General features: G+C 42.3%; 1 protein-coding gene across 1 annotated transcript in view; it reads right to left on the reverse strand.

The window, feature by feature from the left end:
- MYCBP2 (MYC binding protein 2) overlaps positions 1 to 16,589 on the reverse strand; it is a 218,300-nt gene that overhangs the window by 149,034 nt on the left and 52,677 nt on the right. Inside the window, exons 18-23 of the mRNA XM_060233596.1 lie at positions 14,229 to 14,336; positions 4,464 to 4,583; positions 3,973 to 4,054; positions 2,266 to 2,383; positions 797 to 1,001; positions 472 to 625 (exon numbers count right to left, since the gene is read on the reverse strand). Coding sequence (XP_060089579.1) covers positions 472 to 625; positions 797 to 1,001; positions 2,266 to 2,383; positions 3,973 to 4,054; positions 4,464 to 4,583; positions 14,229 to 14,336 — 787 coding nt within the window. The remainder of the gene's footprint in view (positions 1 to 471; positions 626 to 796; positions 1,002 to 2,265; positions 2,384 to 3,972; positions 4,055 to 4,463; positions 4,584 to 14,228; positions 14,337 to 16,589) is intronic.

Here is a 16,589-nt window from a genome sequence, read left to right on the forward strand (position 1 = left end):
CTGCTGCAATAGCTCTCTCAGTCCCATCCACCTCACTGGGTGTCTGTTGTGAGGGAAGAAGAAAAAGGAGATTGTAAGCCACTCTTCACTCTGATACAGAGAGAAGGGCAGGGTATAAATCTGAATTCTTCTTCTTCTTCTCCACTTTATCCTCACACAAACCTGTGAAGGAAGCTTGGCCCGAGGTCACCCAACAAACTTCCATGGCAGTCTGAGGACATTCTATCACCCAGACACCAATTCAATCCCCTCACCACTTCACTAATTCTACATTAAATTTATAACTGTGATGGCCAAGAACTAATTTTTAAAAGTTTAAGAGAAAGCAAGTCTTATCATTCTTTTTTTGGAAAAAAATCTAGCTCCCAGGGGAAAATCTATTCAAAATTCACAACACTCTCATTTGAATTTCTCTCCACCCAGCAAACAATGTTTAGTTCATCCCAACACCTATCCCCATCCCATACGTACCTCCAAACAACATCGTAAACAGGATCTAAACAAACACCAAATCCTTGAAGGTCTTCTTGTTCAGAATCGTTAAATGTCTTACAACTTCCATCAACTTTATTTATCAAGAGACACTTAAAGGGAGGAGGCTCAGATATAGAAGAAGGTACCAGGCCTGGGGAAAAATAAAGTTACATGCTTACTCTTCAGTCGTTCCTGAAAATGATGATAATGCAGAGATTTAGAAAGCATATGAGGGATTTGGTTTCAAGGAGGACACTGCAGCAGCATGCAGTTGAGGTAACTGGTTTGTTTCAATTGTAATTAAAGAGGAAATGAACCTTGCCTATTATGTGTCTGCTGGCAAAGATCTCTGACGTAGCGAGCACATGAGAGTTGATCAGAGCTTCATCGATGCGAAGGAAGGTCTGGTCGCCGCTGGCCCCAATCCAGGTAGCCTTCCGCCCGTACTTAGATCCTATGTTAGGCATGGAGGCTGGCTTTGCGTTCCAGTAAGGAATATCCAAGATGGGCCTGCCGAGCTGCCCTTTCTGAAGATGCAAGTTAGAAATTCAAGCAAGGGATGAGACTTGGAAAACATCCTTGGTGTTGTTAAAATCAGTTGTGACACTTAAGGCAGCTAAATGCCAAACAAGGGATTTGTTAACAGACGTTGCTTACGCTTTCTAAGCTTCCACATACCTATTGTGATTCACTTTAACAAATACTGAAGACTTGCATATCAATAACCGGTATTACTAGGATATAGATTAAAATCCCCTGACCTGGATGGCCCAGGCTAACCTAGTCTCATCAGACCTCAGAATCTAAGCAGGGCTAGCCCAGTTTAGGACTTAGGTGGGAGACCACTGAGGAAGTCCAGGGTTGTGACGCAGAGTCAGGGAACAGCAAAGCTCTTCTGAACATCTCTTGCCCTGAAAACCCTAAGGTAGCGGTGACGAAACTGTGGCTCTTTCACACATAATATGGGGAACCATCCCATCAGCCAGCTTGGAAAAGGAATTTCTCTCTTTAAATCATTTCTCCAAGCCAAGCCAGACAGCAGCTTGCAGAATGCATTTAAAGATAAAGCTGCTTTCTTTCCACCTCTCCTTCCCCATGTATTTTCCTTCCTTCCTTCTGGCTCTCAAACATCTGATGTTTATTCTGTGTGGCTCTTCTATTAAGCAAGTTTGGCCACCAATGTCCTAAGGGGATCACCATAAGCCTGCTGCGACTTTCTGCCATCATCAGATTAAAATGTTGATTAGTAATTAATAATTGGTCTTGACCTAGAATGGGATAAATTAAATGAATTAATATGGAGTCTATCCAGATCAGACCTGAATCAACATATTGAAGTTTAGCCCAACTGAGATGAGGAGCTCTCTGCCTGCTTCTCAGTGAGCCCACCACCGACACCTGTCATCTAGCCTGACCCTTCTCCCATACAAATGTATATGGCTTTGGCAATGTGGGAGAGCAATGAGGTAGGCTTCCAAGATGGCCCGTGAAAACCCTGTCATGACCATGAGACCTACATCACGCATAACTCCTGGATGTTCTGAAAGTAGCACACTAACCCCCTAGAGAACAACAAAAGTCCCCGATAGGATTCTACTATAATGCTACTACTACAAGCAACATCTCACTGCATTAAGATTCATGCTCACTTAACACACTTGTTGGGAGCTTGCATTCAAAGTGGGCCAGCATCACTAATTTTAACGCTATCGTGTCTTAACTACTGCAGATATAACAAAAGGATTACATATGAAACAAGCGCCTTTTTAATATAAAAAAGAAAAATCTTACAGAGAAGCTTCCAAATGTGAAGACTTGCCCATCCATTAACAGAATCGCTGTATGGTTGCTGCCAGCAGTAACTTGTGTGCTAGGTCCAGGCAATGCCTGTACCAGGGTGGGACATCCCCTAGATCAAAGAAAGCCACTGTTAAGGGCATCTATCCTTATTATCATTTCAGACTGGTCCAAGAGTCAACTAAGAAATCAACAGAGGTGGTTCATTTTGGTTCTGTTTTAAGTTGCTACCATGAAGATTCCACTAGTTGTCCTAACAACAACATGCACAAAGCTGCTTTATACTGAATCAGAGCTTTGGTCCATCAAAGTCTGTATTGTCTACTCAGACTGGCAGGGGCTTTGCAGGATCTTATACAGAGGTCCTTCATACTACCTACTGTCTGCTCTCTTAGTAGAGAGCCAGTTTAGTGTAGTGGTTAAGAATGGCGGACTGTAATCTGGGAGAACCAAGTTTGATTCCCCACTCCTCCACAAGCACCTACTGATATGACCTTGGGTCAGTCATAACTCTGTCAGAGATGTTCTCTCAAGAGCCGTTTCTGACAGAGCTCTCTCAGCCCTGTCTACCTCACAGGCTGTCTGTTGTGGGAAAGGGAAGGAAAAAGAGACTGTAAACTGCTCTGAGACTCCAAGTGAAGGGTGGGGTATAAATCCAAACTCTTCTCTTCTTCTTTTAACTGGAGATGCTGGGGATTGAACTTGGGACCTTCTGCATGCCAAGCAGATGCTCTGCCACTAAGCCACAGTCCCTTCCCAGAATGACCACTCAAGTATCTGGTACTATGAAGGCCAGAGAGCCCCGTGGCGCAGAGTGGTAAAACTGCAGTACTGCAGTCGGAGCCCTCTGCTCACGACCTGAGTTCAATCCCAGCAAAAGCTGGTTCAGGTAGCCGGCTCCAGATCGACTCAGCCTTCCATCCTTCCAAGGTCGGTAAAATGAGTACCCAGCTTGCTGGGGGGAAGTGTAGATGGCTGGGGAAGGCAATGGCAAACCATCCCGTAAAAAGTCTGCCATGAAAATGTTGTGAAAGCAACATCATCCCAGAGTCGAAAACGACTGGTGCTTGCACAGGGGACTACCTTTGCTACGAATGCCACTACTTTAAAAAAGAGTAAAGGGATTTATCTTACTTGAAGTTGAGTGTAATTTGGGTTTATTCTGAGGCACAGGCATTTCCTACAATACTGATATTTACGCTCCGCAATTTAACGTCATATGCTGAATTCACTTACATATGTTTACTGTGTATATATCACTCAAGGAGGGGCTGCGGCATCAGTGGTACAGCATCTGCTTGGCATGAAGAACGTCCCAGGTTCAATCCTCGGTATCTCCAGTTAAAAGATCTGGCAGTAGGTGATGGGAAAGACCTCTGCCTGAGACCTTGGGAGAGCTGCTGCCAGTCTGAGTAGACAATACTGACATTGATGGACCAAGGGTCTGATTCAGTATAAGGTAGCGTCATGTGTTAACACATAGCTTAAAAGTTCAAACACTAGATGACATACTCTTATTGAAAAGATACAGTTCCCATCGTAATCTTCTAGAAGCTTTCTTGGAACAGAAACGATGTCTTATTTAAAGAGAGGTAGGCCAGTTTAGAGAGGTTATTTCCCCTTAGTTCTTGCAAACAGATGAACACAGATGCAATTATTCCATTTAAACTATGCACATATAATATTAAGGCATCAACATACCTGGAATTAACATCTCCATGTCCCAGCTGCCCATGTTGCCCGTATCCAAACGTATAAACATCGCCGTTCTCCATCAGGACAACTAGGGGTTAAAATGTGGCATTTTGCAGTTTATGCTTTTTATAAGACTTCCCAAAAGGAATTCATTCTGATGAAGAACAATGTGCTACCTTCTTTGATCAGAGGCACAGAGTATAATTTTAAGGACTGCAGGTATGCGTTTTCCTTAACTCGACAAGCTATGACAAGGCTTCGCAAAAGCTTTTAGCACAGGAAGTTTTAATGACCCAACAGCACTTACAACAACAAAAATGTCATCAGGTATTAGCAGGGGTGGAATTCTAGCAGGAGCTGCTTTGCATATTAGGCCACAACTCCCTGATGTAGCCAGTCCTCCAAGAACTTACAAGGAGGTGTAGCCTAATATGCAAGGGAACTCCTGCTAAAATTCCACCCCTGGGTATTAGTATGTGAATGCTATCATTCTTTACCTGAATGGTGAAATCCGCAGCTGACTTGTACTGCTCGGAGTTCACAATCAAAGCGGACAGCTCCAGGTGGATAGGTTGTGATTTTGCTGGTATCCTTCTCGCTCCTATCTCCACTTCCATCTAGAAATGTAATTCATAATTATATCTTTTCCCATTAGCCAGTGGGCTTCACTAATCATGATCAAATCAGGCTGAGGGAACAGGCTACTGACAGCAGAAATAAGATATTTAAAAAGCAGATGTCAAAACTAGTAGTAGGTGAAAAATCTGAGGAGACAGATCTTCAAGAACAAACTGATATTCTACTAAAAGGAGATTTCTTGGGGGAAAAGGAGCATTTAGCCAGTCTGTAAGAATCATTGTGTCTTTAGCTTTAATTCAGCAATGTTAATATATATAAAAAAAGATTTCCAACACACACGGAAAGAAAATAAGAGCAATTGCTACAAATTTCAATTTGTATGTGGATTGTATTTTAAACGTTGGCTATAGTCATTTTTCTAAAATATATGTATGAGAGAAAATGGATATGTCAGACTACTTGTGTTTGGCAAATTCTACAATTTAAAAAGAAAGCATCAGAAAGACCTTTTGCTATCTGTTCATATGCCTTGTGTCACACCAAGTTCACACACTCCATAAATCTTTTTTCCCCAAAATGAATGAGTAGTGCCATTAGTTGCAATAAACATTTTATCTGCTTTCTAGAAAGAGCACACTAATCCACTATACCGCAGAACATCAATTTAAAAAGTGTGAATCTTCATCTTAACTATTAGATTTTTTTCCCAAGCATAAAATCTGAAATGGAGGATACCGTTCCATGCCTTCCACGGTTGGTGGAGAAGGGGTGCTGTTTCACGTTAAGAAAAGTTAATATTCTTCACCCTGCCCTGCCATGATTCCTTTTACCCAAAATACCCCTCCCATTTTCCAGAGAACAACATAGTCAGAGCAAAAGTGAGCTGTATTATGCAAAACCCAATATTAAATACTAGCAAATACTAGAGCCCTGTTTGTTTACTGCAGTGAAAACCTGAAAGATGAACACTCCCCCTTTTCCAGGGTAAGGTCTTGTGGATAAACTCACTTTTTTATGAGGCAGTCGGCATTAACCCACAAAAGTTTATACTTTCATATTTGTAAATGCAGAAGATTGTGGCATGGCATAGCCCAATTTTTGCAGATCTTGAAGCTAAGCAAAGGCAGTACTTGGAAGGGAGAGCACCAAGGAAGGCTCTGCAGAGGAAGGCAATGGCAAACTACCTCTGCTCCTCACTTGACTTAAAAGCCCCTTGCTGGGGCTGTCATAAAATGTCTGCAACTTGACGGCACTTTACACACAAACACACTCATTTGTAAGTGCTTGGTACTTGCTAGTCTTTCAAGTACCATAAGAGTCTCACCTATAAATTTCCGCAGACACACTAATACATATAACTGATTCTGAACACAAAAATTAAGGGTTGAATAACTGGAATTTTGTGACATGATATAATCAAGCTCTGAAGATCTTAACAGTAGAGAATATTTAACACAGTGAAGTAAAACCCAAAGCTTAACTTGAGTATCTTGTTTATGAACATAAATTCCATGCTTTCACAGGGATATGGTAAATGGGGTTTAACTGAATGGTGAAGGCAGCCAAAAGTTTAGTCATGAAAAGGTAAGTACAGTCAAATTAATAAAGTTCACCAAGGGTGGCTTGACGTAATGCCTCGGTTTGTTAAATCCCATCACAGGTGCTTTCAGTCTTAATAAATTCAAAAAATAAGGCAGAAATGCCTTCCAGTATCCCTTAATATTTTGAACAGTGTGAGGGGAGATCAGAATTGCAGTAGCCTGCCGTCTCATCCCCTCTTCTGAGCTTTTTATTTGAACACCTCTGTTCTGTATTGCAGACAAGCAAGTGGCTGATAGGGATGGATGGGCTCTGGCTTTGTATACTTGGAAAGGCTGTGAAGGGTCAGTGCAATAACTCCAGAATTCTGCAAAAGAGCCAGGCTTATAGAATTGCATCGTTCTATTTAAGAGGCCATGCTGTTGGGAAGGAGAATACAACAGTTCATGCTTTCAAAGAGCTTGAAGCTGGTTAACCGTCAGACTCTCCCTCCCTTACACTCTTGTACAGATCAGTATATAATAGCCCCAATTGTCCATACATCTGCATTCAGACATCACAACTAACCTGACTTGGTTGAAGACTTTGATCGATTCCCCACTAGCCTGGTCCCGGTCTCACTCTCCTCTTCTCCACGGGGCTCCTTCCGGTTTTGCACAAGCTGCCCCGGGGCTGCCACTCACTCCGTCCGTTTCTCACAGCAAGCAGAAATGGTTTTTTAGAGGATCTTGCTTGCCACGTCAAAGACGCAGAGCTAGTGTGGAATCGGTCAAAGTCTTCAATCCTGGCATGCTGCACAAGGAGGAGGCAACATCAAAGCCAAGAGGCAATCTCAGGAGAAGGCCTCAGCCTCTACACCATGTTGCTGGCCTTCCAAAGAAACTGGTCTGGCCACTGTGTGAGCCAGGATTCTGCACTAGATATACCTCTGGTCTGATCCAGCATGGATCTTCTAATGTTCTTATGATGAATGAGGGAGAGCATCAGACTCAAATTTAACCAGGTTTCTATTTGTCACAAGCAAACTAAATTTTATTCCTGATTTCTGACTGCAGCCTAAGATACCTGTTCCAGCTATGTGGGAATTTCCCCATGAGATGGCTCTAAGTTGGCCCAGACAACAGGTACAAGTCAGGAGAAGATTCAAATAAATATAAAAAGGAGAACAGATGGGGATGGTTTGGGGGGGGGGGGGGCGGGAAAGAGATATTTTAGCATTATTTTAGAAGCATGCCTGTAATTTAGAAATCCACAAGGTGGATCCACTGACAGGGGAACAAATCTTTTCTTTCTCTCAAGATGAAATAAAAAGAGCTCAGGCAGTAAGAGTCTCTCAGCTTTTATTACAGTCAGAACCCAAAGAGACAGAGCTGGGGAAGTACTACTTTTATTAAGACCAAAGCCACAAATGCTGAATTGGTGGACTGATGCACTGGAAGCTGTCATATGTCACAGCAATACATGACTGGCATTTCGTCAGCGTTATTATTTTTAAAGTTATTATTTTTAAAGCTTTACTACTACTAAAACGAGAGGCCAGCCAAACAAGGGATATTCTTTTGTATGAAAGCAACAAATCCTTTTAGTTGGTCCCATTATTCCCCCAAACTAGCTTACTTGCTTGATACAAGGAGAAAGCCTGGATTAGCTCAAAAGTCCAGAATGAACAGTAAAAAGGCTCAAAAATTAGATTATCTTGTTCTATACACTCAGCAAGTACAATTTTAAAAATTGTACTTGCTGAGTGTATAGAACAAGATAATCTAATATGCCTTTCAGGAGCTGAATGTTTTCTAGTAATAATCAAAAAGAGGGGGGGGGGAGAGAGGAAGGCAGGTTCTATTTTGGACTTGGATACAAAAGACTGGGCTCAAAGAAATGGATTCAGCCATGAGACATGCTGGGTAGGTCAGGCATTTCACAAAGGACTACTATGAGGTTAACACAGGCAATGTTCCCTCTAAGCTGCAGAGTCTTGTGAGCAAAAATTCTAGCTTTGTGAGCTACTGGCATTAAAGTTGCGAGCTACTGCAAAACTTATTGTGCCCTGGGACCATTTTTCCTGAGCTAAGACAAAAATGTGTGAGCTGGAGGCTAAAAATCTGTGAGCTAGCTCACACTAACTCATCTTAGAGGCAACACTGAACATAGGATAACCTCACATATGTTGCACTTAACTCTTCAGAGGGAGGTCAAATTAGGACGATGTTAGACAGACAAACTTTAAGATGTTATCAAGAAGACAATACTGTGACAGGAAGTCATAGGCCATTTCACATGTAAAATTTTGAGCGGTGTAAAAGACAGGAACTAAGGAACAGCCTGCTCTGATGCCATATCCTTGAGGTCTCGTTGAACAAATACCATATATTAAATGGTTAGAAGCTTGCCATGTTATGCAACATTCCCTTAGAACTAAACCCAGTATCAACGCTGGTCTTGTGCTTATTAGTAGAGAAAGAAAACTCGGTTATCTATATATACGTTGAAGCTTATAATACTCCAGGGACTTACTGGTATGTGCAAAAATGAATGTCATAAAACACCACCCACATACACAAAATATCCCACTGAACATGCTCCAGAAGCAATGGAATGTTGAGGGCAGCAAAGCTTTTGTTAAGAAGACAGAAGACATAGGATTTATATTCCACCCTCCACCCTGAATCTCAGAGTCTCAGAGTGACTCACAATCTCTTCTTCCTCCCCCACAACAGACACCCTGTGAAGTGGGTGGGGCTGAGAGGGTTCTCACAGCAGCTGCCCTTCCAAGGACAACTCCTGCAATAGCTACGGCTAACCCAAGGCCATTCCAGCAGGTACAAGTGAAGGAGTGGGGAATCAAACCCCGTTCTCCCAGATTCATCTTAATATCTCCCAGATTCATCAAGTCCGTGCACTTAACCACTACACCAAAGGGAGGGGGAGAGAGAGTTTGTGTGCTTAAGGTGATACTACCCCAGATGATGAGACTGGAGGACACTGAGATGCACACCCCAGACCAGGTCCAAAACGTTTTAAAAGGATCTGACCGCTTTGAAGATAAGAATTCACGGGGGGTGAAATTAATCCAGATTAGAAGACAACTGTCTCCTATGACTCCAAATAACTGTCTTCTCCCAAACTTTCAAGCTGCTATAGTGGCAGGGCCCTCAATAATTTATATTATCCTAGAATAGGGGACAAAAATTAGTGTATGGGGATGCATACCCAGACACAAGCTTTCCTAAGCCATCTTCCACTAGATTCTCCTACAGACAAAACAGAAGGAGAGGTTCAAAATATCCTTTTGCTGTACCACACAGGCTCACTTTGAAGAAGAGATACCTTGTCCTTCGCTAGCCAAAGGAGTCTCAGAGTGGCTTACAATCGCCTTTCCCTTCCTACAACAAACATCCTGTGAGGCAGGTGAGGCTGAGAGAGCTCTCCCAGGACTGCTCTTGAGTGGAATAGCCTCGAGAGAACATGTGGCTGACTTTGCTTCCAATCTTAGCAGTCTGGACAAAATGCCCAACAGTGCTAACTGTGGAGGCTTAGGACTTGGAGAGCAAGAAGCTAGCTATCCAGCCCCAACACACAGTGGAATTGTTGAAGGGGGAATCTCAGAATTGCTTAATCCTATCAAATCAAGCACAGACCACAAGATAGAAGTCTGGCACAACGATTCCCACTATCTCTGCCAAACTTTATCATTTAATGGTTTCGAGTTTCTACAGACCAGGGGTGGCCAAACTTGATTAACATAGCAGCCATACAGAATAATCGTCAGATGTTTGAGAGCCGTAAGACTTGAACATGAGAGGGAGGGAGGGAGGGAAGGAAGGAGAGGGAGAGGCGGAAAGAAAGCAACTTTACATTCATTTTCCAAGCCAGGATAAGTGATTTAAAGAGACAAGTGCCTTCTCTTAACTGGCCAACAGGGTGGTGGGGGCTTCGAGAGCCATATAATGTTTGTGAAAGAGCCACATGTGGCTCCCGAGCTGCAGTTTGGCCACCCCTGCTCCAGACTAACTATAGAAGAGATAAAATCCTGAAACATTCATATATGTGGAACAGATTTATGAAAAGTATACCATAACAAAGTCTATAAGCTGGCTCATACATTACAGCTAACTAGCAATTTGTATTTTTTTATTATGAACACAAAAGCATTTATACTGAAATAAATTTAAATCTGATTTGTGCTCTTTGCGTGTTTTGAAGAAAGCTGCACGCTTGTAATTATAGTCAACAATCCAATATAATTACTTAGTCTAATTGTGTAGTTTCCAGGTTTTAAAATAGAAAAGTGTTAACATTCATTTTTGCCAGGAAGCTTTACAACTTGCTAAGCCTTATGATATTCATTTCTCAGCTCCTACAGATTTTAAGTCACTTCTTTTGTATAGTCAGTATAACAGAGATACAGTGCAGCCCGTATGAGAAAATTCTGCTGAGTCTCAGTTACTGCCTTTCTCAACTTTCCAGATGTAAAACTAGACAGCTTTTCTTAGCAGCTTCTCTACCTAATTAAAAAAAGCACAAATACGCTCTGTGTGTACCTTGGAATGATTGATATGTTCAATGAAACAAAAGATTTGCAAAACCACTGACACACACCACCACTTTTCTCCTTTGCTGAAGGAGGAGGAGAAGATAATATTGGATTTATATTCCGCCCTCTACTCTGAATCTCAGGGTCTCAGAGCAGTCAATCTTCTTTAGCTCCCCCTCCCCACCACAACAGACACCCTGTGAGGTAGGTGGGGCTGAGAGAGCTCTTACAGCAGCTGCCTTTTCAAGAACAACTCCTATCAGAGCTATGGCTGACCAAAGGTCATTCCAGCAGCTGCAAGTGGAGGAGTGCAGAATCAAACCCAGTTCTACCAGGTAGGAGTCCACGCAATTAACCACTACACCAAACTGGCTCTCAAGTGCCCTCTCGTGTTTCCATCATGCTGACTCCTAAGTGAGAGAACACAAATATTCAAAAACCAAAGGGAGAGCTGGCAATAAACCCCTTCTCACTCACTGTCATAAGCAAAACTAGATCTGAGACAGGCCAGAGTTAACGCCTCTGCCTGTTTGGCACTGTCACCACTGAGGGCACCTTCAGACCAAGGATAGATAGGTATTTATTTAGATATTTATTTTTTTAAGGCAAAAGCCAGCATCCTAAACAAAAAGAGTATCTATACATATCCATAAGAACTATCTGTAAAAATATGATAAAAGTATTATGACATTATTAAAATTGAGAAATATACAGAAATAACCATTAAGACAAACGTATTCTGCCATTTTAAGCTACTAATAATTTTCTCGTCCTAAAGGTAAACCAACCAAATGTAGCTATTTTAAGCGTAACTGCAGGATATTTGCCCTCCAGGAGTTCTTTAAGTTGGTATATTTTTTGACTGCTGGTAGGGAGAATAATCACAGAAGGCAGGAGGGTTTCCCTATGCTTTCTATACACTTTGCATTCACAAAGGACGTGAACGAACGACTCTATGCCCTCATTACAGTAAGGTCATATATGACCTTCACAGGGGATTTTCCTGTCTCTACCCTCTGTAACTGCAGAAGGGAGGGCGTCCCACCTCATAAGGGAGAAAATTCTTCCGTATTCATGGTTTTCTAGGTGATAAAAATATGGCATGGGAGATTACCCATGAAACGGCTCTATAAAGGTGCACCATATTTGCGAGTTATTTAAGTCAGTTTGTCTGGCAGTATCTGATATCCTTTGTGCCACCATCTCTCTTGCCTTATTGTATGCTAAGGTGCTAAGGTATTGACTTGAGAGTCCATAAAAGGGAAGTCTTTCCTCTATAGCTTTCAGCCACAGGGCACCATATTATCTCAAAGGATGTCTTGCTGCCTTTTGCAAGGAACATATGAACATATGAAACTGCCTTATACTGAATCAGACCCTTGGTCCATCAAAGTCAGTATTGTCTACTCAGACTGGCAGTGGCTCTCCAGAGTCTCAAGCTAAGGGTTTTCACACCTATTACCTGGACCCTTTTTAGTTGGAGATGCCGAGGATTGAACCTGGGACCTTCTGCTTACCAAGCAGATGCTCTACCACCTTCCCTCCCCGAGCAATAGCTATGGAAGCAACAGCGCAGTCCTTCCATTCTGTCAACATGAAACTATGCAGCCGCTCAAGAGGATGAACAGCTGGTGGCAAATGGAAGTGCTTACAAAGACAGGAGACCAGCAGCAAAGAATGGCACAAAAACTAAGCTGATGCTAGCCCCTCCCCCCCGTTCTTCTAGCAGAGGAGAAGCCCAGAAGACTTAGAGCCTGACTTTTGCAATCTGAGGATGAGTAACGAGCATAGCCAGCTTCAAGAGGAGACTGGATAAACATATGGAGCAGACGTCCATCAGTGGCTATTAGCCACAGCGTATGGTTGGAACTCTCTGTCTGGGGCAAGTGATGCTCTGTATTCTTGGTGCTTTGGGGGGGCATAGTGAGAGGGCTTCTAGTGTCCTGGCCCCACTGATGGACCTCCTGATGGCACCTGGGGGGTTTTTTGGCCACTGTGTGACACAGAGTGTTGGACTGGATGGGCCACTGGCCTGATCCAACATGGCTTCTCTTATGTTCTTAACAATGTTAGAGACAGCTTCTCAGGGTCAGTGCTCATCCACTGGCAATGGCCTGTGGGTACCAACCTTGAAAGCAGACTCAAGTAAACATCTAGGTCCCGTATTTAGATTGCAGAACAACCAAAAAGCAGTGGAGAGCTGTCTGACCTTACAATAAAGATGCTTACTGAAAGATTCCTAAAAAGTTACCAGATCTAAAAGGTCATGAAATGCATGAGTTCAGTGACAGCTCTATGTGATTACCTACCAGTAGTACCGGCAGTGACAGTCTTCCTAGCTTTGTTTAGCTAATGTATGACCTCTAATAGGTGAGAAAACCCAACTCAGACCTAAATGAATAATTCAGCAATTTCACTTCCTTTGCTATTTTCTGCAAGATTTGTGCCCATTTATTCTTTTGTACAGAGATTACCCAGGACAAACAAGTGAGAGAACAGAAAGGCACTTCTAGTATGCAACGACAGATCACAAACCAGTAGGAAAACGTTTTGCTCTCTAGGTACGCTTAACTGATAATCTGAATGTTAACAGCATTCAATGTAACGTTCCAGCTAACAGATTAGAACTGAGGGCCAGTCCTTGACCACAAGGGAATTTTCCATGGCAAAAGAAGACGTAATAGCTGAACTTCATGCTGCAGTGCAAGGTAGAAATGAAGGCATCTCACACCTGTAGAATTTCTCTGCAGAAACTGTTCTGTTTTATCAGACTGTATAGAAATTCTGCAGGTGTGATTTCCCTTCATTCCTGCCTTGAAGTATTGGACTAAGTTCAGCTAGTACCTTTTCCTTTTGCCATGCAAAATTCCCTTGCGGCCAAGAACTGGCCCTCAATTCTCAACTGTCAGTTGAACATCTAGAATTCCCATTTGCTGAAGATCGTATTGGCAGGGCTGGCGCATGGGAGAAGGCGACCTAGGCAATTGCCTAGGGCACCAGTTCCCAACAGGGGCGCAGGTCGGGCGGCCTCTTACTGCTCGCACCATCCCGGAGCCTCCGACTGGACGCTGAGTGGTCGGAGGAACTCCCCCACCCCTCAGCACCCAGAAACAACAGCACTTTCATGAGAACGCCAAAGCCTGGAAAGCACCACTCACTGTTTCTGGGTACTGAAGGGTCAGAGGAATTCCCCCACCCCTCAGTGCCCAGAAACAATGGGGCTCCGGCCCTGCGTATTGGTGGTTCTCAGGTTCAGAATTCTAAAGAACAACCAATAGAGGAAACCTTGCAGTTTAATTTCCAGCTAATGATGACAATGGAAAAAATAATTTATCCCGCCTCTTACGTGCTTATTAAGAAAATAAAAGCAATGAAAAACAATGACATGCATTAAAGAAAACTAAAATTAAAATAAATGCATTTTTTTCACATTCTTACAGTTTAGGCAGTTCAACAGCGAAAATTGTGTTTTCTTCTCCTCAGGGTACAGAAGATTAGCAAGAAGAAACTGTGAATGTTGTAAGTGTCTCTAATAATACCCACTGGGTGGGGAAAAATAACTTTTAGGATAGGTGCAAGTCAATCCCAGTCAATAAGGAAGACCAAATACCTTTGTTCTTGTCCCGTTTATGCTTTAGCTGTGGAGGATGGGGTCTTACTCTGGCTAGGGACTGCTCTCGGTGGTTCATAAAAATGGGACCAGGAAATACAAGGGGGCCTGAGGAGAAAATTTTTTGCACATGCATAGGAAAGCTCACAAAATGGAAACACAGTATGTTCAACAAAAAAAACCCAAAACAAATTAAGAGCATGAAAAATGAGGTTATATTCAGTAGTCAGTACTTCAAACTTTTAGGTAAGGCACTAAAATTTAATTACAAACCAAGCGCTTGTTAATTATCTAGCATAATTACACAATAATAAATGCACAATGGCATCACAGGGAATCAAAACTGGAGCTCCAATGTAACTGCACACATCAGAATACTTTCTTGCAAAAGCCATTATGTACCAGTCTCAAGTATGCAAACCATTCTATTAATCTAGATATTTACTTAAAATATTTTATAATCCTTTTTTTTGCAGTGACACTGGAACATAAAACAAGCAACAACCACAATTAAAACAACAAATCTAAAAGCCTACATAGCACAAAATGCATCCTCAATAACATTTTTTAAAAAAACTCTGAGAATTTAAACCAGGAGTAGCCAAACTGTGGCTTGGGAACCACATCTGGCTCTTTCACACATACTGCGCGGCTCTCAAAGCCCTCTCCATCCCATCAGTTGGCTTGGAGAAGGCATTTCTCTTTATAAATCACTTCTCCACACCAAGCCAGTTGGCAGCTTGGAGAATGCATTTAAAGTTAAAGTTGCTTTCTTTCTACCTCTCTCTCCCCATCTATTTTCCTTCCTTCCTTCCTGCCTGCCTGCTCTCAAACATCTGATATACATTCTATGTGGCTCTCATGTTTAGCAAGTTTGGCCATCCCAGATTTAAACATTTCAAGAGCCATCATAGTCCTCCCTAAATAAACCCAGCTCTTCCTGAATGTCATAAGATTCAGAGGGTTGCTGTCCTGGTCTGCAGTAGTGGTGTTAGTCTGTCTGTAGCAACAGAAAAGAGCAATGGTTCAGCAGGCCCCTTAAAGATTAACAAAATTCATGGCAGGGTATGAGCTTTCATGACTGCCATGAATTTTGTTAGCCTTTAAGGTCCTACTGGACTCTTGCTGTTTTCCAAGTCTGCAGCAGAACAGCTAGATTTGAATTCAGTAGCACCTTAGAGATCAATAAGGTTTTTGGATATATACTTTCAAGTGTAGACACTCCCTTTGTGAGATGTACAACAAAGGAAGCTTTGACTCCTGAAAACTTGTACCCCTGAAAATCGTGTTGGTCTTAAGGTACTACTAGACTCATATCTAGATACAAGCAGGGGTGGAATTCTAGCAGGAGCTCCTTTGCATATTAGGCCATACACCCCTGATGTAGCCAATCCTCCAAGAGCTTACAAGGCTCTTTTTTGTAATCTCTTTGAGGACTGGCTACATCAGGGGTGTGTGGCCTAATATGCAAAGGAGCTCCTGCTAGAATTCCACCCCTGGATATAAGGGGTGGGTTTCCTCTCACCTCACAGGAAGCTGTTCCATAGTATAGCACAGAACAACCAAACTGAGGCTGTTCTCATCTACTTAACCGGGGATGGAAAGGAGAATCTTTTCAGGATAATTGAAAGGCAGATGCCTACATGTGGTGTGGGGCTGGGATTGCAGTGGACTCAGTTGGCTTCTGCCTGTTGGAAATCCCATAGAATATTAATGCCGATCCAATAATATGCTCTCTCACCTCATTGGGGGGTTATCACTCACATGATCCAAAATCCACATATGAACATTTGAAATACAATGCCTCCAAATGATTTTTTTAAAAAGAATTAAATTTATCAGTAAAATTAAAGAGCCACTTGGGGCCAAAAAGTAAAAAAAGAAAAAAAATCTGGACAAACTAAGTAGGGTACCTGACACAAGCATCATGCAGCAAAGCTGAACAAAACAGAACTAGGAGATAAGGAATATCGTGAAGAACATCTGTGTAAGATAACTTTTGTTTTATCTACAGCTGAGAATAAACTCTCTTTCTGAGAGATAAAATGCTTCTTAGAATTAACCCACTTCCCTGCAATATCACAGACATGACTAATCCCTTCTCTTGATAGGAGGCAAAGAAGAGCATTTGGAAATCAAGTAACTGTTTACATATTTTACAATTTCAACAGACACTTAAAAAACCCTCAAATTCCACCTAAAGACACATTTCTGCTAAGCGAGGAGTCTTTCTTCATCAGAGGAAAGCTGCTTCCGTTGGAGGAAAACCCCTCAGCAGGGGAAGCCTGGTATTTGGAAAGACATAGATAGGGTTCTGTGGTAGTTTTGTTTTTGCACTGCCTCCTCTGAGTCTCCCAAGTG

This window comes from Heteronotia binoei, chromosome 3, assembly GCF_032191835.1.
Source record: "Heteronotia binoei isolate CCM8104 ecotype False Entrance Well chromosome 3, APGP_CSIRO_Hbin_v1, whole genome shotgun sequence".
NCBI lineage: Eukaryota > Metazoa > Chordata > Lepidosauria > Squamata > Gekkonidae > Heteronotia > Heteronotia binoei.